General features: G+C 45.3%; 1 protein-coding gene across 1 annotated transcript in view; it reads right to left on the bottom strand.

Moving 5' to 3' along the window:
• Window positions 1–1,088: 1,088 nt before the first annotated feature.
• LOC120865416 (nidogen-1) overlaps window positions 1,089–23,613 on the bottom strand; it is a 98,728-nt gene continuing 76,203 nt past the window's right edge. The window contains exons 13-20 of the mRNA XM_040242692.1: window positions 21,563–21,781; window positions 19,001–19,173; window positions 13,221–13,347; window positions 8,058–8,229; window positions 6,801–6,958; window positions 5,501–5,624; window positions 4,126–4,238; window positions 1,089–3,153 (exon numbers count right to left, since the gene is read on the bottom strand). Of these exons, the coding sequence (XP_040098626.1) occupies window positions 3,032–3,153; window positions 4,126–4,238; window positions 5,501–5,624; window positions 6,801–6,958; window positions 8,058–8,229; window positions 13,221–13,347; window positions 19,001–19,173; window positions 21,563–21,781 (1,208 nt within the window). The 3' untranslated portion in view covers window positions 1,089–3,031. The remainder of the gene's footprint in view (window positions 3,154–4,125; window positions 4,239–5,500; window positions 5,625–6,800; window positions 6,959–8,057; window positions 8,230–13,220; window positions 13,348–19,000; window positions 19,174–21,562; window positions 21,782–23,613) is intronic.

Genomic DNA, 23,613 nt, shown 5'->3' with positions numbered 1-23,613 from the left:
TCAGATGACAGCCACTCCCTAAGGTGAGCCCCGAGGAAAGGAAGGAAGCTCAGGAAGTGAAAACATAGGACACTGGGCCCCGATAGCTGAGGTGCTCTGAAAGGTTCCAGTGAGCCCAGATTCTGGCATCTTCCCACACATAGAAAAGCGCTACATTCCTTAACTTGAGATACCTGGTTCACCTTGAAAGTGAAAGGAGTCGCTCAGTTGCGTCCCTACCCTTTGCCACCCCATGGACTGTAGTCTGCCAGTCCATGGAATCCTCCAGGCAAGAATACTGGAGTGGGTAGCCATTCCCTTCTCCAGATCTTCCTGACCCAGGGATTGAACCCGGGTCTCCCGCATTACGGGCAAGTAGTTTATCATCTGAGCCACCAGGGGAGCCCACTTTCTTTAATTAGCAATAATTTTTTTGGTGTTCAGACTACCTGTAAAAACTTATAACCTGGATCCTCCTCTCGCCTCCTCAGGGCAGTTTTCTTGGGGTACTTGAGGTGCTGCTTCCCAGGCTTGAAGTCTTAAAAATTTCCACCGAATAAAACATAACTCTCAACTTTTAGGTTGTGAATATTTTTTAAGTTGACATGTACTTCCCTTGAGGAGGAACCAGGATCCTGCTTTAATGGCTACACCAGTTTCTTGATTGATCCTCTTTTGTTTCTGCATTTTCTGCCTTCCCTGATTAGTAACTGTTTGAATCTGCTCTTTGGTACTCAGGAAGGTCTAGGAGGTTGAAGCCTTTACCCTGCAAACAAGAAACTGGGGACACAAAGGTTTTTGCGCCCAGGAGAATCTCACAGGTTTCTGCTCAGTTTCACATGAGTTTAGATTTGGGTGAACTCTGGGAGTTGGTGATGGACAGGGAGGCCTGGCGTGCTGCGGTTCATGGGGTCACAAAGAGTTGGACACAACTAAGTGACTGAACTGTACTGAAGTTTGCAGACTCACTTGAGGAAAAAACCATCTCTTATAACACTAGGGGCTAAACAGGTTTTGCAGATTATTAAACGACTGTCTTTCCATTGTGAATCTGCCTCCTGAGATTAAGTATCTTCATTCAAACAAGATAAAAGAAGACTTTTTTTAACAAAAAAAAGTTTATTTTCTGCACTAAAATTTATACAGCTGTAAACTCAAGGAGTTATCCAATACTTGTACAAATCTGGGGAACAGTTAATAAGCACCTTCAATGGTTTCCACAGTTTAAGAATTTACTGTTTAAAAAATTTTTAGAATGAATCTAGCAAAATGAATAAAAGTTATAATCATTATACAAAAATCATGACAAAACATTTGATATAGAGGGTTGGATATGGAATGATAAATAGAAAAGGAAAGTTAAACTAATTTATGTGGTTTGGCTACATAAAAGACTCATGTGTTCCCCAAACCTTGTGATTCTTGGGGATATAGTTGCTTCTCAAAACAAACTCCAATTATTCAAGGAAAGGTTCTTTCATTTCAGGCTCCTATGTGCTGTAGAAAAGCAGTGTGTTAAGGGGGAGTTGAGGGTACTGAGGTTTGCAGATTAGAAGAGGGATATCTTCCTTAAGAAGAAAAACAGGGAAATTCTTCTATGTCCTTAAGTGTAGAAGTGTCCTCTGACAAAGAACATATCATATTTTCTTTGGCATTATTTAAGAGCTTTTCTTATTGTTATTGTTAAATCTTCTCCTTTATCCTTCCTCTTGGGTTTTCCATTTCTGCTCTTCATCAATCTCTTCGTGATACTTTTCACTGAGTCTTCTCACTTCCTTAACCCGATCTTCACTGACGCAAATTCCTTATCCTTAGCTTTCAATTCAAAATTTCCATTCTTTTAGGACTTTGGGAAGTAGTCACTGCCTCCCCCCTGCCAAATACCACTAGCTATATATGGTCAGGAGATGTTTTCTAAACAAGCTGTAGAAACATAAATGTGAAATGTGGTAATGGACCTTTTAATTATACCAATGAGGAACAAAGTGTCTGGAGGACTAATATAAATATTCAGATTGGCCTTCCTGGATTGTGTCTTTGGATGAGAATACAGTGAGCAAGGGCCATGGATGGAGGATGAACAAAAGAGCACAGAGCTCACGACTGGTTGTAGATTGGCTCTCATGGGTGGAGGGCAGAGATGAGGGACTGCAGGGGGTCCCCAGTCCCAGCCTGTATCTCAGATGGGTCTCCACGTGGAGGCTGGACACAGGTGCCAGCAGTGGGGCTGTGCTGCCCCAAGAACCAGATGCTAGGATCCAAGTGCTTTGGATAAAGAGGAATACTTTGGTAATCTTTGGTATAATTTAAGGCACATCAATAAAATCCCCATCCTCAAACATCTGACTCTGCACCTTGAATTTCTCTGGACACTCTTGATTTAAGCTTTTGACTACCAACAACTACTTCAGAAATGCCAATAACTTATCTGGGAGAGGCTGCTCAGTATCATCCACCAAATACCCATATATCTTTTGGACACGGTGAGTTTTGACTAAAAGGCAGGGCTTGCTCACATCCTGCCTTGGGCAGGATGCAAGTGATATAGAACTCAGGGGATAAATGCTAGGAGTATAAAGAGGGAAATCAGAGCACCAAGAAAAACTGTGGGAGAGGAAACTCCCTCCTTCGCTCACAGCCTCGATGTGTCCAGCAGCTGATGGAACAATGGGTGTCTCAAAGTGAGGCTGAGCTTGTAAGGCCACAAGGAAGGGGGGCAGCTCAGGCCCTGGGAAGCTCTGCTCACCATGGGGGTATGAAGGTTGGGGCCAGTTTCCAGCCCCAGGATGGGGCATATAATCCTCACTCAGGGCTGTATAAGCTAGTCTGAGGGTTAGGGTCAGGGAGATTTTGTGTAGGAGTAGAGGCTTTCCCATTCCAGAAGCTGGGGGCATGTGTTTTGGGGAACAGTGAGGGCAATGCTGTTGGGGCTCAGGCTGGGTTGGACCTGGGCCTGGTGGCCATTCAGCCACCAGGTCAGACAGTTTTCAGTCTGGACCCTTTCGAGAAGGGTGCTGCTGCGAAATACTTTGGAGAGCACACAAGGAACTCTTCATTTCTGCTCGATACAGTCAACTCCCAGGGTGTTGTCAGGGCAACGGCAGGTCCTGCTTCCTGGGGTGGCCAAGCAGAGGTGCGTACAGCCACCATTGTTCACTGAGCAGTAGTTGTGACCTGGAAAAGGCAGAAGTAAGCTCAGCGGTTCAATCAGTTGAGAGAGTGACCTCCATACTAGCCCCCTGTTTGGTCTCTGGGAGGCCAAGCTTATGGGGGGGTCCTGGAGAACAAGAAAGCTGTATAGAAAATTTAACTCAGCTTATCTCCTGGCTGTTTCCTCATCAGTAAGGATTTGCCAAATGTGCAAAAACCTGGATTCCTGATCTGGGGGATATGCAGATTTACCAACAAAGCTATTAGCAGAGCTCAGGGAGGGTTTTCCAGCTCTGGTCATAACATGGAGCTGGAATTTTAAAGCAGAATGTGCTTTCTATGCAGCTTGGCCGCTTCACTAGGGGGCAAGAGGGAAGCCAGGAAGGAGGAAGCCATAGCATAGACTGCAGCCAGGCTACCTAACTTACCCCCAAGTCTGCTGCCACGAATACTGGAAGGGATCATGTGACTCTGGGCAAGTGGCTCCAGTATCATCATTTATAAAGTGGGCAAAATAATAACGCCTACATCATAGGGCTGCTACGAGGATTAAGTGAACCAGTGGATACAAAGCACGCAGTGACTTTTAATACATGGGACGTACCCAGCTCACAGGAAGTATCACATTCATGTTTGCAATTATTATTACTATCAATTATTGTTGTTGCTGTCTGGCCAAATGGATGAACTTTTAAAGCAGGAGAGACCCTAACACTGCTTTTCCTCCTTGGAGCCTGAAGACAGCATACTTTTAGACCCACTCCAAAAGTCAATACTTTTCCTCACCCTTATCCACTATCCACTTCATTCCCTACCATTTTCTATTGATTCATCTGGCTTACCTACTAATTAAAGAAGACCCTTGATGGAATGGACTAGGTCTCACCTGCCCTGTGATCAGGGCTACCAGAGGCCACATAGTGGGCGGCCAGAGGGTGGGCTCTGAGCCCCAGGGGCCAACCCAGCCCCTGACTACATAGAGCACAGGTGAGTTACCTTCAGGACACTGGGACAGGGCGGAAGTGATGCCATAGAGCCGGGTCTGCTTGTGGGGGTGGAAGGAATCCGTCTCTTTGGAAACAGCGAGATCTACAGCAACCACAGAATTCCTACAGTGTCAAAGGATGGCAAGTTAAAACACATCTAACGGCAGGGTTTCCCTGATGGTCCAGTGGATAAGACTTTTCACTTTCAATGCAGGGGGCATGGTTTGATCCCTGGTGAGTGAACTAAGATTCCCTCATGCTATGCGGCATGGCCAAACAAACAAAACCAAAAAATATACTAACAACAAAAAACACATCTAATGGCTTAAACTTTTCTCTACAGGGCAACCTCTTTTGTCGCTTGGAGGGTAAAGTGAACGTGTTAGTCTCTCAGTCCTGTCTGACTCTTTATGACCCCATGGGCTGTAACCTGCCAGGCTCCTCTGTCCACGGGATTCTCCAGGCAAGAACATTGGAGTGGGTAGCTATTCTCTTCTCCAGGGGATCTTCCTGACCCTGGGATTGAACCTGGGTCTCCTGCATTGCAGGTGGATTCTTTACCATCTGAGCACCAGGGAAGCCCTTGGGGGATAAATTGGAGGCCATAAACGGCTTCCCAGGTGGCTCAGACAGTCAAGAATCTGCCTGCCCATGCAGGAGACACAGGAGACGTGGGTTGGATCTCTGGGTTGGGAATACCCCCTGGAGGAGGAAATGGCAACCCACTCAAGTATTCTTGCCAGGGAAATCCCATGGACAGAGAAGCCTGGTGGGCTACAGTCTGTGGGGTGGCAAAGAATCAGACAAAATAGCATAGAAAGATGCAAAAAAAACCCCAAACAGATACATTGGCCTTACTTCCTAGCCATCCCTACCTCTTCCTGAAGCCTGCAATTCTCTGGCTTCTTAAAGAAAGGACAAAGGTCAGCTAGCTCCGCCCTCTGGCTCTAAATCCCAAGCTGGGAAGTCCACTTTCTATACTGAAGCTCCTGCCACAGTCGCTTGCTTGCTTTAAGCCTACTTTTCTGCAGGAAAGGTCAAGAAGGAGCTTTGGGAATACTGCAGTTTAAGAATTATAATAAAATAGTGGCATGGAGTAGGCATGGTCTCTCCTAGGGAGAGAAGGGACATGTGCAGGAAGTCCCCATTTGTGGACTTGAAGCTGCCCATCCAAGAGCATCCAGAAGATACACCGCACCCCCTGCTTCCCTAGGGTTACTGCCCTCTCCTTCCTTGCCCTCCTCTCTGACAATCAGAGGGCGAGGGAGAGGGGGCATCTCTGGAGGCGGGAAGGTCAAGCCAAGAGGCTGCTTGCAAAGGGTGTGGCCTCCAGAGAGGGCAGCAGGGCAGGTCCCCCAGCCCCCGCGCTGCAGCAGCTGACATACGTCTTCCAGTCTGTGTAGTACAGATTCTTCCCAAAGCTCGTAACGGCGAAAGGATACTGCAGCCCTTCAAGAACCTTGCGTCTGTTGGGCTGACCAGGGTTCAGGCACTCGGCCCGATGGGTGCCTGTGTGGGGTGAGAACAAATCGTGCATTGTTCACACAAGAAATGGCCCCTTTGTGTCCAAAACGAAAAGCAAGGAGGGCAAGTGTTACACGCTCAGATCCGAGAGAACACAAGATGTGCTCTTCTAAACTGGGAAGTTGTCTGTTCATCCTCCCACGCCCCTCTCATTGCTCAGTGCCACCTCCATCCAGTACCCATACCTGGTTCTGATGGAGAGAAGGGAGCCAGAGCAGAGGAAGAGCACCCCATTTCACCCATTTCTGGAGCAGCCAGGGGCTTAGTAAGAAGGATGCCATGTTCCAGCTTCTGTTCAAATCCGTCCTGCCTGAAGCCCCTCTAGACCTTCCCTCCGTGTTTTCAGAGCCCTTAGAATTGCTAAGCTGCTCCCACTGGGTGAGCAGCTATGCACAGCCGCGCATCAGTGGCTGCATTATGACTAACTTAAGGCTTGGGTTTCCACTTAACTGTGCCTGCTTTACTTCCTGCATCTACCGTGGTACCTGAGTGTCTAGAACCAAGGAGGAACTCAACAGAGACTTGATGGATGACTGACATTCTTCCCCAACTGCGCATCCTGCCCACATCAGGGGCACCTCAAATCTGCCCAGGCAGGACCACACATCAGGACTGCCTTACTTTATCTTCCTTGGCTTCAAGTCCTGCCTTAGCCCTGCTTAGGGACAAGCAGGAGCTACGAAAATGTAAGTCATGAATTGCTTAATAGGTACCAGGATGAGGATAGGCTCTGGGGGTCAGCAAACTTTTTCTTAAAGGGCCAGATAGTAACTATTTTAGGTTGTGTGAGCCAAGAGGTGAAATCAAGGACATTATACAAGAATTTGTATAAGCTTTTAAAATGTAACATTTGAAAATGTAAAAACCTTTTACAGCTCCCAGGTTATACCAAAACAGGTGGCCATACCATTTGGCCCCAGGCTATAGTTTGCTGACCCCTGACCTGGAAGATTGAGAATACTCCCTGGGCTACATCAAGCTGTGGGAAACAGTTTCCAAGCAAAGATATGCAGCTGATGTTTGTGCAGAAAAATAGCAGTTATCTTATGCCTTATTCCCCACAATAGCTACTCTCGATAGCACAGTGGATAACAATGATTATTTGGTAAAAAAACGAAGCCCTGTTCCGACCCAGGAGCGAGGCCTGGGGCTTTCCATCACCTGCATCCACCCAGCAGAGCTGAGACGAGTAGGCATCGAAGGTCAGCCCATTGGGCAAGCCCAGGTCATCCTGCACCAGGATCCTCCGGTTTGTGCCATCCATGTAGGAAGTTTCAATTTTGGGGTTATCTCTGTTCCAATCTGTCCAATAAAGATTCCTGGAGGAAAAGGATGTGAAAGGGCAAGAGAAATAATGAAGATGTATGAGGAAAAGTTCACTTAAAGACACTTAAAAAGAACCTGTGATAGGGGATTCCCTGGCGGTCCAGGGGTTAGAACTTTGCATTTCCACTGCAGGGGGCATGAGTTCAATACCTGGCCAGGGAATTAAGATCCTGCAGGTCATACAGTGCAACCAAGAAATTTAAAAATAAAATAAAAATTAATGGCTCTAAAGGATCTGGAGGAGCCAAGACACGTTGCCTTTGTAAAGATCCTTCTATTTGGTTTTCCCCTTGAATCATTCTGTTACTAACAACTTCACTTCCCTTAAATATAACTGACATATCTCAATGAAACTGTTTTTAAAAAATAGAGCGCCATAACTGACATAAACACATGGGGATTCTCATATGCTGTCAGCACTCAGGAAGGCAAAGCAGACGCAGAGGATGAAGCCCAGAAGCAACGCTGGCAGGATAAGTGGTCAAGGCACCTGAAATCAGAGAGGCGGCCAAATGGCCACAGAACTAGAGATGTGGTTTCATGCCAAAGCCTCAAGGAGACATGAGCCTAGGGTGTAAGACTCAGAGCCTGCAGTGAGGGAAAGAATGTGCTCACAAAACCCCGAGGGAGGGCCTCCAAGGCGTTCACGGGTTGGGCCCCCGGAAGGAGCCCCAGGGGGATAGTGATGCTACCTCGATATTCTTCTGGAGTTGATACAACTCAAATATGGTACTGAGTTCATGATTCCGGTGGATTATAATAAATGTTCTGGCTTCACCTCAGATATCTATAAGCCACCAACTGTGGACTCATTCATCCTAAACTCATTCATTTCAGGACAGCAATGCTGGAGTTACAGTCAAACTTTGAGAATATGCACAAGGGCAGATGCAAATTGAATAGACACACACACAGATTTACACAAAGATACCCTTTCACGGGGGCCTCCTTGGTGGCAAGGTCCTCTGGAGGAGGGCAACCCATCCCAGTATCCTTGCCTGGAGAATCCCAAGGACAGAGGAGCCTGGAGGGCTATAGTCCACAGGGTCACACAGAGTTGGACACGACTGAAGGGACTTAGCGTGCACGCACCCTCTCATGGAATCTGTTACGATGCCTCTGGGATTCACCAAGTCAGTCTCAAACAGCACCCGGCGCTGGGTCCCATCTAGCTTCGCAACTTCTATCCGATCCAGTTGAGAATCCGTCCAGAAGATGTTGCGCCCAAGGTGGTCAAGAGCAATGCCTTCGGGGCTTCCAAGATCTAGACGTAAACACCAAACATTATTGATTTTTTTTTAAACGAGTAAGATGAGGTTTTTCTGATTACTCAGCGCTATTTCATCTGGCATCGAACCCTTGCACTTTGAGAAAACCAATGGGAGTGTTAAATGCTTGTTAAGATAAATAACACTTTGGGACAAATGTTACAGTGCTACTCATTCCCTTGATGGATATCCATATTGGGAATGGATGGATGGGTACCATATGGGAACCCAACCCATACGGATGCTGAAGCTGTGGCCCTGACTTCCAGGAGCCCACAGCCAATCACAACTCAGGCTGAGTTCCAGGCTCTGTGGAGCATGGAGCAGGAACGCTGGACTTAGCCTGGGGAGACCGAGGAACACTTCCTGGGGGAGGCAATACCTCATAAGGCTGGCTACTGCAGGAACAACAGGACTTTCTCAGGCAGGGATCCCGGTCAAAGCTTTCCAAGCAGGGAGACCAGCACACTGGTATAAAGGAAGAACGGGTATGGCTTGAAGTATACGATGTCATTCTGTGTGGCTGGAGACCCCGAGGGTGGAGAGTGGCCAGAGATAAAGTTAGGATGCATGTGTTAACAAGCTTAGAGCTTATCTCTTATGTAAAGGGGAGGCACAGGAAGATCTAAAGATGGAGAATGGGACAGACTTATCTTATTCACCAACGGGGGAAAATAGGTCATTGCCGAGAAATAATATATGCAAGAAATCACAGCTGTTATTACTTTCATACAAGTGTTAAGAGTACAAAGAACGGGTATCAGTGATGGCAAATAACACCCCAGAAGTCTTTACTAGGCTCTAAGTAACTGATTTTCAAGCCAGGGGTTGCCACAGTATAAGCTGACTGCAATGGGAGCCTTTAGCACCCACCAAACCTAATCAGGAGTTCAAGATTGCAATGGTTTCCTGACTATAAATACAACCAAATTAAAAGCTAAAACCCTACCAGGGTTTTACTGGGGTCACCTTGGACTCTTTCCCCTCAGCTGATTATGGAGTTGAAGGTCATTTAGTACGGCTGGAAGTGGAAACAGGAAGGGGAAGAGCCAAGGATGGAGCTACCCTGCCCCAGGGACTTGGTATAAAACCATCCCTGCAGCACTGTGTTCTTTCATCAATAGCGAAGCAGTCCCAACCCTCAGTCCCCTCCGTATCAGCTTTCACTAAACTCTACGATGATCATGACTCTGAATGATGGAGATATCTAAGCTCCCCTGAAGGACTCCCACCAGAGAAAGCTTATTAAGACTTAGAAACAATCGTTTCTAATTCTAAACAAGGTCTTTATTACTCCAACTCAAAGCAAAGATTTATAAAGTACAACAAACTGGTTCCAAATTGGGAAAGGAGAACATCAAGGATGTATATTGTCACCCTGTTTATTTAAATTATATGCAGAGTACACCATGCAAAATGCCAGGCTGGATGAAGCACAAGCTGGAATCAAGACTGCCAGGAGAAATAGCAATAACCTCAGATATGCAGATGACACCACCCTTATGGCAGAAAGCAAAGAAGAACTAAAGAGCCTCTTAATGAAAGAAGAGAGTGAAAATGCTGGTTTAAAACTCAGTATTCAGAAAACGAAGATCATGGCATCTGGTCCCATCACTTCATGGCAAATAGATGGGGAAACAATGGAAACAGTGACAGACTTTATTTTGCGGGGCTCCAAAATCCCTGCAGATGGGGATTGCAGCCATGAAATTAAAAGACGCTTGCTCCTTGGAGGAAAAGCTATGACCAACCTAGACAGCATACTAAAAAGCAGAGACATTACTTTGCCAACAAAGCTCCGACTAGTCAAAGCTATGGTTTTTCCAGTAGTCATGCATGGATGTGAGAGTTGGACTATAAAGAAACCTGAGTGCCAAAGAACTGATGCTTTTGAACTGTGGTGTTGGAGAAGACTTTTGAGAGTCCTTTGGACAGGAAGCAGATCCAACTGGTCCATCCTAAAGGAAATCAGTCCTGAATATTCATTCATTGGAAGTACTGATGCTGAAGCTGAAGCTCCAATACTTTGACCACCTGATGCAAAGAACTGACTCATCTGAAAGACCTTGAAGTTAGGAAAAATTGAAGGCGGGAGGAGAAGGGGATGACAGAGGATGGGATGGTTGGATGGCATCACTGACTCAATGGAAGTGAGTTTGGGTAAGCTCCGGAAGTTGGTGATGGACAGGGAAGCCTGGTGTGCTGCAGTCCATGGGGTCACAAAGAGTCGGACACGACTGAGCGACTGAACCGACTGAAAATATTTCCCACATCCTTGGAGGCAGAGACAGTGAGACTGACCTCCAAAGACCCCTTCAGACCTTCAGACAAAATCAGAAGAAATCATTCTAGGGTATATTTAGAACGAGAACATCCTGTCTGAGAGGCATGGGCTATTCAGACATGGTGGGACCAGGGAAGGCTGTTTAATGAGAGTATCTTTACAAGTTCCCGGAAGGAACTCCTTGCCAATTGTCTTTTAAGGAACAGCCTGGTCTTGACGTCAAACCCAAGAGCAACCAGAACTCCTCCCCCAACCAGAAAAATACTTCTTTATAGGCTAAGGAGCCAAAGGAAAGGCCTGGAAAACCTCATCCTTTCCTGTGAGTCAGGGCAAGATGGGAAAATTGCAAGGCAATATATTCCACACTGATTGTATCAAAAGGAAACAGATGATGATACTTATTAAAGATATCTGGCTAGGACTTTAACTCAAGGAAAAACAGAGAAGCCCGGGATTCAGACATTATGAAATTAGGAAGAAAAAGGAAAGATACCCACTGCCATTTTCACTCACTAGGAAAATACCATGATGAAAACCTAAGTGGAAGCTTCTTTCTCTTTTTGGAAATTAAAAAGACAATGTATTCCTAGTGATCTTTCTTCTACAAAGATCCACATTCTGATTTAATTCTGTGTTTTCACAGTGGGCTTTTGTCTGGAATGTTTCTTACTGGTCTTAAAGCTTTCTTGGATCATTATCAGTTCCAAAAACAACAGGAAATAGCAAACGATGACCTACTCCCCACTTCCTATGGCTTTTGAAGTCAAATTACTGATAATAAAAACATTTTCAACAGCATTAAGATGCAAAAAGGCATCTTCAAACTTGTATTCATTAAAAACTTCATTCCATTCATTAAAGCAAGCCATGAAAACTAGCAGACATTATTTAAATAGCACGTTGGCTCCCAGAAAAGTATTTGAGGTTTGTGTCCATAGTCAACCTGTTTAACTCAACCTCAGCTTAATTCCTGCTATATTATCTCTTATGAAGGAGCCAAGGAAGGAAAAATATATCCCAGGGGCTGTTCCACAGGCACAAGGCCCCTTCTGACACTATCAAAAGTTGTAGGGAGACATTAAATTAGAAAAGCTACACTTAGCCCCTGAAAGAAAAGCTATGACAAACCTAGATAGAGTATTAAAAAACAGAGACATCACTTTGCTGACAAAGGTTTGTCTAGTCAAGGCTTTGCTTTTTCCAGGAGTCATGTTCAGATGTGACAGCTGGACCATAAAGAGGGCTGAGTGCCAAAGAACTGATACTTTTGAATGGTGGTGCTGGAGAGGACTCTTAAGAGTCCTTTGGACTGCAAGGAGATCAAACCAGCCAATCCTAAAGGAAATCAACCTGAATATTCATTGGAAGGACTGATGCTGAAGCTGAAGCTCCAAAACTTTAGCCTCTTGATGCTAAAAGTGGACTCATTGGAAAAGACCCTGATGCTGGGAAAGACTGAAGGCAGGAGGAGAAGGAGATGACAGAGGATGAGATGGTTGGATGGCATCACTGACTCAATGGATGTGAGTTTGAGCAAACTCCAGGGAGGCCTGGCGTGCTGCAGTCCATGGGGTTGCAAAGAGTCAGACACAACTTGGCAACTGAACAATAACACTCAGCCCCAAGCATCAGTAAAAAGAAATACCAAAGAGACTCAAATATTTTAAAGATGTATCTTTGCTTTTTCCCCCAAGCCAAGAAGTCCTTAAAGATGCACCTTTGAGTGTTTTGCAGAGAAAACAAGATGATTTTACATAGCACATATCATTGGCATGGCAATGTCTTTTGATTGAAAATTTCTGCAAGGCAGCTGGTTAAGTCACAGACTGAGCAATGTGCAATATTTGACCTTTTCAGTAGAGGAGAATTTTTACAGGTCCTTGGACTTTTTGTCATAATGGACTTGAATCTTGATAAAACATATCCATTTAAAATAGTCTTGACTTGTTGAATGTAGGCATTAAAATAATAGAGTCCTTGGCTTAAATTGGCACCTGTAAATTAAGGAATTGAGGTTAAATGTTGAGGGGTAGGCTGTGCCAAAGCGTCATGTGGTTTACCATTACTGATGCAACAAAAACAGAAATGTCTGTGAAAGTTCAGCCTAATTTGCTGTACTCCTCTGGCAATCTGAGCAAAGTCCAGTGAGGGTGAGATGGAATAGAGGAGACCCACCCCACCATGAGGTTACAGGTTGAAGTGATAACCCTTCAAATTGAAAACTGTCTTGGGAATAGACTCACCTCTCAGGGACAGTATTTGCCAATATGCTTGTGACCCTCCCGTCTTTATGATTTTTCTGTTTATTGCCTAATGGACCACCCCAAGGGGCAGACAGTCTGAGAATCAACTCGAGGCTCAGCAGCCAGAGGGAGATGCATATATCCAAACTGGATGGTTAAGTTTAGCTTTTATTATTCCTTAAAACTGGCTACATAAGCTTTCAGAGACAGGCATGGACACGTACCCTGTTTTAATTTTATTTCAGCAACACATCCCAGCTAAGATGTTCATGACTTAGTGATGAGTCCTTGGAGGACTATTCAAAGAAGGCTAGAAAGGGTGATGTTTGGGCCCAAGAACCCAACCCATCTCCAATCACCATATCCTGCAAGCAACCATACACCGCATGACTCTGCTCTCTCCCCCAAGAGCCACGTGGGCTACTAAAAGCAAAACCAAGAATGATGCTTGCTTGCCCACCTTGTCGAATGATGGTGGTTGGCTCTCCGCCATGCAGACTGGCTCTCCCGATGGAAGGTTGACTGATGTCGGTCCAGTATATCATCTTGTCCACACAGTCAAAGGCCAGTCCAATGATGACTTTATCCTGGAAGTGTAGACCAGTGGTGAGAGTGGTCCATCGACTCACGCCTCATGATAGTAGGAATCTTTCATGTGCTTACAGGCATTTGGACACCTTTCAAAATGAAGTGTCTTCAAGTCTTTTGTTCATTTTTAAAATTAAATTATTGAGTGGCAGGAGCTCTTTATAAACTTCAGATAAAAATCTGTTGTCATATGTGTGTAAGTATGTACATGTGTGGGGCTTCCCAGGTGGCGCTAGTGGTAAAGACCCATCTGCCAATGTAGGAGGCATAAGAGACGTGGGTCTGATCCCTGGGTCAGGAAGATGCCCTGGAGGAGGGCATGGCCACCTGCTTCAGTTTCTCTCAGCAAATAGCACTTTTTCATTTTCTTAAATGATGTTTTTTGGGAGCAAAAGTTTTAAATTTTTGTAAAGTCCAATTTATTATTCTTTTATGGATAATGCTTTTTGTATATTATCTAAGAAACCTTTGACAAACTGAAGATCATAAAAAAGAAATAAAACACATAAATATTGGAAAGGAAGAAGTAAAATTATTCTATTTTAAGACAATATGATTATTTATGTAGAAACTCCTGGGGAATCTATACTAATATTTAAATTAATAATTGAATCTAGCAAGGTTGCAGAATCCAAATCAACATAAAACTGTATTTCCACATACCAGCAAGAAGTAGCATTTTAAGATAATAATGTTTATAATAGCAAGAAAACCAAAATATTTTAGGCTGAATACTATAAAACATTGTATAGCAAAATTAAAGAAGATGCAAATAAATGAAGAGATGCTAGTTTAACGGATCATGAGATTTAACACTACTAAGATATCAATTCTCCCTAATTAAGAATTAAAGATCCAATGCTATCCATATCAAAATCCCAGAAGGCTTTTCTTTCTTTCCTTTTTTTAAAGTAGAAACTTACAAGTTCACTCTAAAATATATATGGAAACATAAGTAAAGCCCCTGGACACCACAGAAGTGGAAGACCAGGAAGATGTTTTAGGAGAGAACCAGTTATCAGCAAATACTTCCCCTTTAGAGGTCAGGTCATAAAGGACACAGCGATCCTTACCTTACACCATATACAAAAATAAGCTCAAATGAATCAGAAACCCAAATGTGACAATTAAAACTATAAATTTCTTAGAAGAAAACATGGTTGAAAGCCTCATAGTGTTTGATTTGGCACTAATTTCTTGGCTATGACATCAAAAGCAAAAAATAGGTAAATTGGATCTTATCAAAATGGAAAACTTTTATTCAGTAAAAGATACAGTCAACAAAGTGAAAAGGTAACCAACTCATGGAAGGTGAGGAAATATTTGCAAATCATGTATCTGACGAGGGGTTGATAAAATATATGAAAAACTCCTACAGCTCAGTAACAACAACAAAATAACCCAACCACAAAATGGGCAAAGGATATGAATAAATATTTTTCCAAAGAAGATATATAAGTGGCCCTTAAGCACATGAAAAGATGCTAACAAAGGTCCATCTAGTCAAAGTTATGGTTTTTTTCAGCAGTCATGTATGGATGTGAGAGTTGGACTATAAAGAAAGCTGAGCACCAAAGAATTGATGCTTTTGAACTGTGGTGTTGGAGGAGACTCTTGAGAGTCCCTTGGACTGCAAGGAGATCCAACCAGTCCATCCTAAAGGAAATAGGTCCTGAATACTCATTGGAAGGACTGATGTTGAAGCTGAAACTCCAATACTTTGGCCATCTGATACAAAGAAGTGACTCATTGGAAAAGACCCTGATGCTGGGAAAGATTGAAGGCGGGAGGAGAAAGGGATGACAGAGAATGAGATGGTTAGATGGCATCACTGACTCAATGGACATGAGTTTGAGTAAGCTCTGGGAGTTGGTGATGGACAGGGAGGCCTGGCGTCTGCAGTCCATGGGATTGCAAAGAGTTGGACAGGGCTGAGCGACTGAACTAAAATGAACTGAACATCTGTCTCATTCACATTCCTTGTGAATGTGAAGTGAACGTCACTCAGTCGTGTTCAACTCTTTGTGACCGCATGGATTATATGGTCCATGGAATTCTCCAGGCCGGAATCCTGGAGTGGGTAGCCTTTCCCTTCTCCAGGGGATCTTCCCAACCCAGGGATTGAACCCAGGTCTCCCACATTGCAGGAGGATTCTTTACCAGCTGAGCTACAAGGGAAGCTCAATAATACTCGAGTGGGTAGCCTATCCTTTCTCCAGGGGATCTTCCCGACCCAGGAATTGAACTGGGGTCTCCTGCATTGCAGATGGATTCTTTACCAACTAGAGAAATACAAATCAAAATCACAAAATACCACTTCACATATATTAGTATGGCTACAATGAAAAAAAAAAAAAAAACAGAAAATAATAAGTGTTAGCAAAGTAGCAGGGAAATCTGGAATTTTTGTGCTCTGGTGGTAGGAATGCAAAATGGTGCAGTTGCTAGGGAAAATAGTATGGCAGTTCCTCAAAAAATTAAAAATAGAATTACCATGTAATTCCATGTCTGGTTTATTTTCAAAAGAAGTGAAAGTAAGGACTTGAACAGATGTTTGTAAACCCATGTTTATAGAAACATTATTCACAATAGTCAAAAAGTAGAAGCAGCCCAAGTTCTCCACTGATGAATAGATAAACAAAATATGAAATATCCATATGATGGAATATTACTCGGTCATAAAAAGGAAGGAAATTCTGACACATGTCACAATATGGATGAAATCTGAAGATACTATGCTAAGTGAAGTTAGCCAGTTACAAGAGAGCAAGCACTGCATGATTCCACTTAGAGGAGTTTCCCTAGAACAGGCTAATTCATAGAGATAGAAAGAATGAAGTTGCAGAAGACTGGAGGAGGAGGAGTGAGTCATTAGTGAAGGGATCCAGAGTTTCAGTTTGGGACAACGGATGGTGATAACGGTGGTATTTAATGCCATTGAACGGAGGCATTAGGTACAGTTAAACTAAAATACCTAGATGGTAAAAACAGATAGCTAGATAGATGTATCCATAAATGGATAAATGACAGATAGATAGATAATAGATAGGAAAGACACAGTGAATATTGTTTCAGCACCTTCCCCTCCACAGATCACATCTCAGCTTCCTGCTTCTCACAGCCTCATTTGACATTTAAGCCTCCCCCCGGGTGTTGGGGGAATGGCTTTCCCGACTCCTACTACCTGGGAGTGTGTGCTGGTGGATACAAGAAAAGAACTATGATTGCCCCTTGAAGGATCTGTGCTTCAGTGAGGCAACAGGACATCATAAAGATCACTTAGGCATTCCTTCAGTAAATACTTCTCAAGTGCCAAACACTGTTTGGGGTCTGGAAACACCATTGTGAAACAAATACCTCCATGAAACAGATGGACAATTTCTGGTCTTGGTGTGCTTATATTCTTTTAATTGGGGTATAGTTGCTTTACAATGCTGTGTTAGTTTCTGCTGCACAACAAAGTGAATCAGCCGTATGTATACAGCTATCTCCTCTCTCTTGGACCTCCCCGCTACCCATCCCCTCTAGGTCATCACAGCACTGAGCTGAGCTCGCTGTGCAAGACAGCAGGTTCCCATTAGCTCTCTGTTTTACACATGGGAGCGCACATGTCAATCCCAATCTCCCAGATCATCTTACCTGCCATCCCCCCACCCCCACCCCATCCACTCATCCGTTCCCCATGTCTGTGTCTATTCCTGTGTTGCAAATAGGTTCATCTGTACTATTTTTCTAGATTCCACACACATGCTTTAGTTTATGATACTTGTTTTTCTCTGATTTATTTCACTCTATATGACAGACATTAGGTCCATCCATTCTTGGTGGGAAGAGATACATGAGATAAAGGACATGTAACCTGATATACAATGTACTGAGTAGTGCTGAGTGTTTGCTAAAAGACAGAGAAGGGTGACTGGAGGCTGCAGTCTGAACAGGGCAGCCAGGACAGGCTTCTCCCAGAGGTGACGTGCAGCAGAAATTTGTGGAAGGTACATGTGGCCATGTCTATGTACACGGCAACCGTGCAATGTGCACGTGAGCCGTGCAAGGGTCTAGAGTGAGAAAACTGTAGCAGGGGACAGCAAATGCAAATGCCCTGAGGTGCAAGCGTGTGTGGTGAGCTGAGGATCAGCTAGAAGGCCAGAGGGCTGCAGCCAGTGAGTGAGGGGGCAGGGGTAGGAAATGGGGTTGGGACAGGTAGCCAAAGGCCATGAAAATAACTGATTTTTTTTTTTTTCCCCCTCTGGGTGAAAGGGAAATCCATCAGAGGGCTTTGTGCTGGGGAAGAACAATCAAGGCTGCTTTGCAAGAGGCTTTTAAAAAGCATTTTTTTTTTTTTTTTTACCATGGATGGACCTAAAGATCTCTAGTAAGTTAGTAAGCCAGAAAGAGAAAGACAAATACCATACGACATCACTCACATGTGGAATCTAAAATATGACACAAGTGAGCTTATCTATGAAACAGAAACACACCCAGACAGAGAGCAGACTTGTGGTCGCCAGGGCAGTGGCGTGTGAAGGGGCAGGAACGGGAGTTTGGGATTAGCAGATGCAAACTATTGTGTAGAGAATGGATAAACAACAAGGTCCTACTGTATAGCATAGGGAACTACATTCAATATCCTGTGAAAAACCATAATGGAAAAGAGTGTGAAAAAGCATGTATATATGTGTGTGTGTATATAACTGAGTCACTTTGCTGTACAGCAGAAATTAACACAACATTGTAAATCAACTATACTTCAATAAAATAAAATTTTAAAAAAGAAGCATTTTTATTTTGCAGACTTTTTTTGACCTTGGTCAAAAAGAAGAGTGGGTGTGGCCGTGCGTGGCATCTGTGATGTGGAGATTGATGCAGGAAGAGAAAATAGGGCAGGCAGCGGAGACAGAGGAGTGGGGAAGGAAGATGAGAAGAAAGCAACATTTCTATCCAGAATTTTCAAGAAGGCTCTGCAACCAGCACTGAGGGGTGATGAGGATTTCTGCTGGACTTCCATTTCCAAGGCCCGATGGACCACTCGCTGCTACTTCTCCCCTCCTTAGAGGACCCTGATGGCCCACCAGTGTCCTGGCACCCCTGAAGTCCACAATCGGAAGCCTCCACCAGGTCTTAAGTTTGGTTTCCTGGCAGAAGGTCAGGATCCCAGATAAAACAACAGCTTCTCAGAAGTGTCCGACCTCTAACAGACAAAAATTCCCTAGCTCACAAAACACATCCTTGAAGCTTTGAAAAGCTCTGGTTACTGCCTCCTCTGCCTCCTGCCAGACATGAGGATCTTGAGTTGAGTGGCTTCCAAAAGATGAGTCATTTTGTGAATTTAGCAGGGATGGTGAGATCAAACCTGACAGACGCTCGCAGACAAGATATAGTAAGCGCGGGTGATGCCCCGACTAGGGGTCAGATTCCAAAGTGGTCTCTAGCAGGCATTCCGTTTCTGTTCCCACCCTTGAATCTCCTGGGGGGAGGGGAGGGGACTTAGGAATAAAGTGGTCTTATTTAGAGATGGACACCCAGGGTTACACAGAATGAAGAGGCCCTGGGTCCAGGGATCTAGCGCCAGTCCCTGGTCTGACCACACCCTGCTTGTTGCTCCAGGTCATGGAAGCAGAAACTGTCATTGAAGTGCCATCAGCCAACACTCACCGGGGCGTGAAGCAGTGTCTTGGCTTCCGACTTGGTCATGGTGCTTCCCTCCAGGGGAAGGCGCTCTATCTTCCCTGTCTGGGCGAAGAGTAGATGGGTCCCGGGAGGCGGGGGGATCACAGCGGTAAGGACCGGGGGTCCAAAGTGAACTGGAGGAGCCACCGTACTCAGACCTGGGTGGCAGGAGATGGCATTGAGCAAGGCCCGTATGCAGCAGGAATGCACAAACACACGTGTGCCGGCACATGCACAGACTCACACACATGCACCCACACACCCTGGTCACGTCACCTTCTCAGCACCACAAACTGCACAACCACATGTGCCTATTAATGTCTGAGAGCACAAGGAGCAGAAAGACCACAGCCAATCAAAGGGCATTTGTGATGAAGATGACACAGGGCTTGAGTGTAACATTAAACGTCAAGTGGAAAAAATGGCTCAGCCTCCCCCTTAATGGAACTAACCTGGCTGTGGGTGCCCTGCTCTGGATGCTGGGCATCCAGGCTGTAGCGGCAATCCAAAACAAAGAAACAGCAAAACCCCCGAAATCCTGGCCACAGGGAACTTGCACCCCCATGGGAAGCTGGTGAGTATTTTCATGCCCAGTGGACTTGAAAGTCTAGGCAAGTCCATCAAGAGTGGACTTGCCCCGCTCACCCCATCCCATGGGGGCAGGAGGGTCTCAGGCCCCACAAGCAGGAACACAGTCCTTCGGGACTTTCCAGGACAAAACGAGAGGGGAGGCTCATCCTCCCTTAGAGGCAGCCTTGCCTCCTACCTGCTGACCTGCATGTCCAGCAAAGCTCTGGCTCACCTGATGGGAGAACCTCCCAGGAGGGGACATGCACCCTGGCTGATGGTAAGGAACACACAGTGCGTGTCGGGGAACCTGGGTCCCCGACCTGGTCTGGCCACTCACCACGTGGACACATTATGGACCTCCGCAGTGAGAGGGCAGAACCAGCTCATGGCCAAGCTCATTTTCAGTTCTTTTCTCCGGTCCATCTTGCCTGTTATACCCACTCAGTGACATAAACCAATCTGGTGGATCTCTTTAAATCTCTAGAATTTATCCCTCCAAACACACTGCCTGCAGGGCAACCCTCACCATTTCTCACCTGGATTAACTGTAAATACTGCAGCAGCCCCTGCCTCTCCATGGCCATGGTCTCATTCCTTCCTCTCAGCTCTTCTAAAACTGAAACCTGGTCACATCAGCACCTGCTCAAAACCCTTCCTGGGCTCCCCGCCCTGCTCTCAGGATCAAGGCAGATCCCTGCGCAGAGCCTCTGATGTCTTCACTTCCACTCTGCTCCCCCGGCATGGGACACAAACTCCTGATGGCTTCCTTCCTGCCCCTCAACCTGCTCCTGCTACCTGGAGCACAGATCTCCTCAACGCCACTTCCCCAGTGCAGGTGACTCTGGTCCTGTCAAAACCTTGGGTCAGGCGGTATTGCCTGCAAAGCCTTCCCTGGCCAACCCACGACACCCCCAAGTCAGGGACACTGTGGTCCTTAGTCTGCCTCTCTCTCAGGGTTCCTTTCCCTACCCTGCCTCTGTTTCCCTCCACCAGGTTCTAGGGCCCACACTGGGGCCTTTCCCTCTGTAGATGCCCGCAAGACCATGGGGGATACACCAGGTTAATGCTGGCTGGGTGGGATAATGAAGTTTGTGAGTGATCCCTTCTTAGCAGCCTCTTAGCAGCTCTGGGAAACTATCTGGTAGGGGATCAACTTATTATTGGCTATCTGGTGAATGGAGATGTCAAGAATGATTATATTCGATTTTGGTAATTTGTGACAATTAGCATTTTCTCCATCTGGGACTGAATTTTAGAGCCAAGAAGCATCCTAGAGATTATTTTGCTCAAGTGAGATGTTGAAGCCAAGGACGCCAAGACTCAGGCAAGTGTCTGTCCAGTGCCACACAGCCTGGCCCCAGTCCCAACTTGGCGCCTTCCTACCAGCACGACTGTCTCAGAGCCAGCTGGCAGAAACCTTTGTGGCTGTTGGTTCCTGGCATCATTACAAATGGACCAAGTACCTAAAGGTCCAGGCACAACCTTGCAGGAGGCTGGTGTGACATAAGAGTTCCATGCCTGAGTAACAGGATGCTGAGGAGGGGCTCTGGTTGGTCTCTCCCATTCCTGCTACACCCCAGCACAGAGCCACTGAAAGGCCAGGCTGCCCAGCGCAGGGTTTACCCAGAGGAGCCCCAAGCACACACACACACACTTTCTGCTATCAACTGCAATCTTATCCAGCAGGCCCTGCCCATCATTTGCACAAGACAGGTTTGCACCAAAAAGGAAAAGAAAAGGGTGAGAGGAGGGAGAGGGTAAGTGGGGAGAGAGAGGGTGAAGAGGGGTGTGAGTTATGGGGAGATGGAAAAGGGGGCTGCAGAGGGGAAAGAGGAAGGGAGGGGACAGGCTTCAAGTCAGTAGAGCAGGTCAGGATTCAGGGCAGGCAGAAAGCGCCAACTGTGCCCCAGGCAAGGGTCCCCAGCAATGCTCGCGGATGCCCGGACATCCCATCTCCAGCGTGGCTCTCCGACTTACATGGTGGCCTCATCCCAGACCCAGTCCTGGTCCCCTCCACCTCTTGGCCGTCACGGTCCACACACCAGCAGTAGCCAGTGCTGCTGTGGCACTGGGTGGGCATGTAGTGTCCCTGCTCATCACATTCGGGGACGAACAGCCCAGGGGGCTGGGGCCGCGGGGAGTCCGCCGTCCCAACGATGCGCTCCCGCTCCAGCTGGCACCGGGTTTTCTCCACTCCTGTTAGAGAGAGGGGCAAAAAGAGGGTCGTCAGTTCAAGCCCCCACACCCAGCTCGGAACCTGGGGAGCTGCCTGGTCATTGCCCCGTTTTGTATTATTAATTAAAAAAATTTGTTTGTTCACCTTTATGGAAGGATGTTGACTTACAGTATTCTATTAGTTTCAGGTACATGACAAAGATTCAAAATTTTTATAGATTTATACTCCTTTTAAACTTATTATAAAATACTGATTTTATTCTCTATGTTGTTGCTATTGTCGTTCAGTCGCTCAGTTGTGTCTGACTCTTTGCGACACCATGGACTGTAGCCGGACAGGGTCCTCTGTCCATGGGGTTTCCCAGGCAAGAATACTGGAGTGGGTTGCCATTTCCTCCTCCAGGGGATCTTCCTGACCCAGGGATCAAACTTGAGTATCCTTCTTGGCAGGCAGATTCTTTACCACTGAGCCACCTCGAAAGCCCTATATTCCCTATGTTGTGCAATATATCCTTAGAGCTTATTTTAAAATTTTTTTTTAATTTTTACTTTATATTGGAGTATAGTTGATTTACCATGTTGTGTTAGTTTCAGGCATACAGCTAAGTGATTCCGTTATACATATACATATGTGCATTCTTTTTCAGATCCTTTTCCCATATAAGTTATCACAGTGTATTGAGTGGAGTTCCTTGTGCTCTACGGTAGGACCTTGTTGAGTATCTTATATATAGAAGTGTCTTTATGTTAATCCCAGATGTTATATTAATTAAAAATTTTAAACATCATTATTAACTAGTGGACTTAACGGTCAAGAAGAGCACGCCTACATTTTCTTTTCCTTTCTAGGCCATTTTTTTTCAGTTTTGAAAAACGGAGGCAAAATGGACATAATATATAATCAACCATTTTACGTTGAACAATTCAGGGGTATTTAGTGCAGTCACAATGCTGAGTGACCCCCACCTCCCCCTAGTAGTAGCAACACATTTTCCTTAACCCAAAAGGAAATCCCAGACCTATTAAATAGTTGTCTCCACTTCCTCCTTCCTCCCAGCCCCTGGCAACCACAAGTCTGCTTCTGTCTCTATGGATTTACCTATTTTGGTTCGTTCTCATAAATGGAATCTTACAATATGTGACCTTTTGTGTCTGGCGGCTTTCACTCAGCAGGCTGTTTTCAAGGTTCATCCACATTGTGGTCATGTAACAGTACTTAGTTCTTTATTCATAGCTGAATAATATTCTACTGCCTCTCTACACCACATTTTGTTTACTATTCATCGCTTTATGGACAGCACAGACATTTGTTTTAAGAAACTTTAAATTTTTCTTAAATGTGTTCTTTTTGTCATCACCAGCTTCTTGATTACCCACACTGAGTCCAAGTCAAAGATATGGGTGACCATAGGGCACATTTACCAGCGTATGTGTGTTTCCTTTTAATTATGGGCTAGTGTTTGGCATGAAATATGGCCTTTCAACTATGCAACTCGTATCCCGAGGCTGGGAAATACCATTCCATCTGTGTGGAATTGCTGATGAGATGCTATATTCTATAGTAAACAATTCTCAAGTATGCACCACCCCCATCACTTCACGGCATAGAAGGGGAAAAAGTGGAAGCAGTGATAGATTTTATTTTGGGGAGCTCCAAAATCACTGTGGATGGTGACTGCAGCCATGAAATTAAAAGATGCTTGCTCCTTGGAAGGAAAGCTATGACAAACCCAGAGAGCATATTAAAAAGCAGAGACATCACTTTGCCAATAAAGATCCATATAGTCAAAGCTATAGTTTTTCCAGTAGTCATGTAAGAATATCAGAGTTGGACCATAAAGAAGGCTGAGTGC

The sequence above is a fragment of the Oryx dammah genome, unplaced genomic scaffold (genome assembly GCF_014754425.2).
Source record: "Oryx dammah isolate SB20612 unplaced genomic scaffold, SCBI_Odam_1.1 HiC_scaffold_6, whole genome shotgun sequence".
Classification (NCBI taxonomy): domain Eukaryota; kingdom Metazoa; phylum Chordata; class Mammalia; order Artiodactyla; family Bovidae; genus Oryx; species Oryx dammah.
Note: the sequence above shows the minus strand (reverse complement) of the source record. Positions and strands in the feature narration are given on the sequence as shown.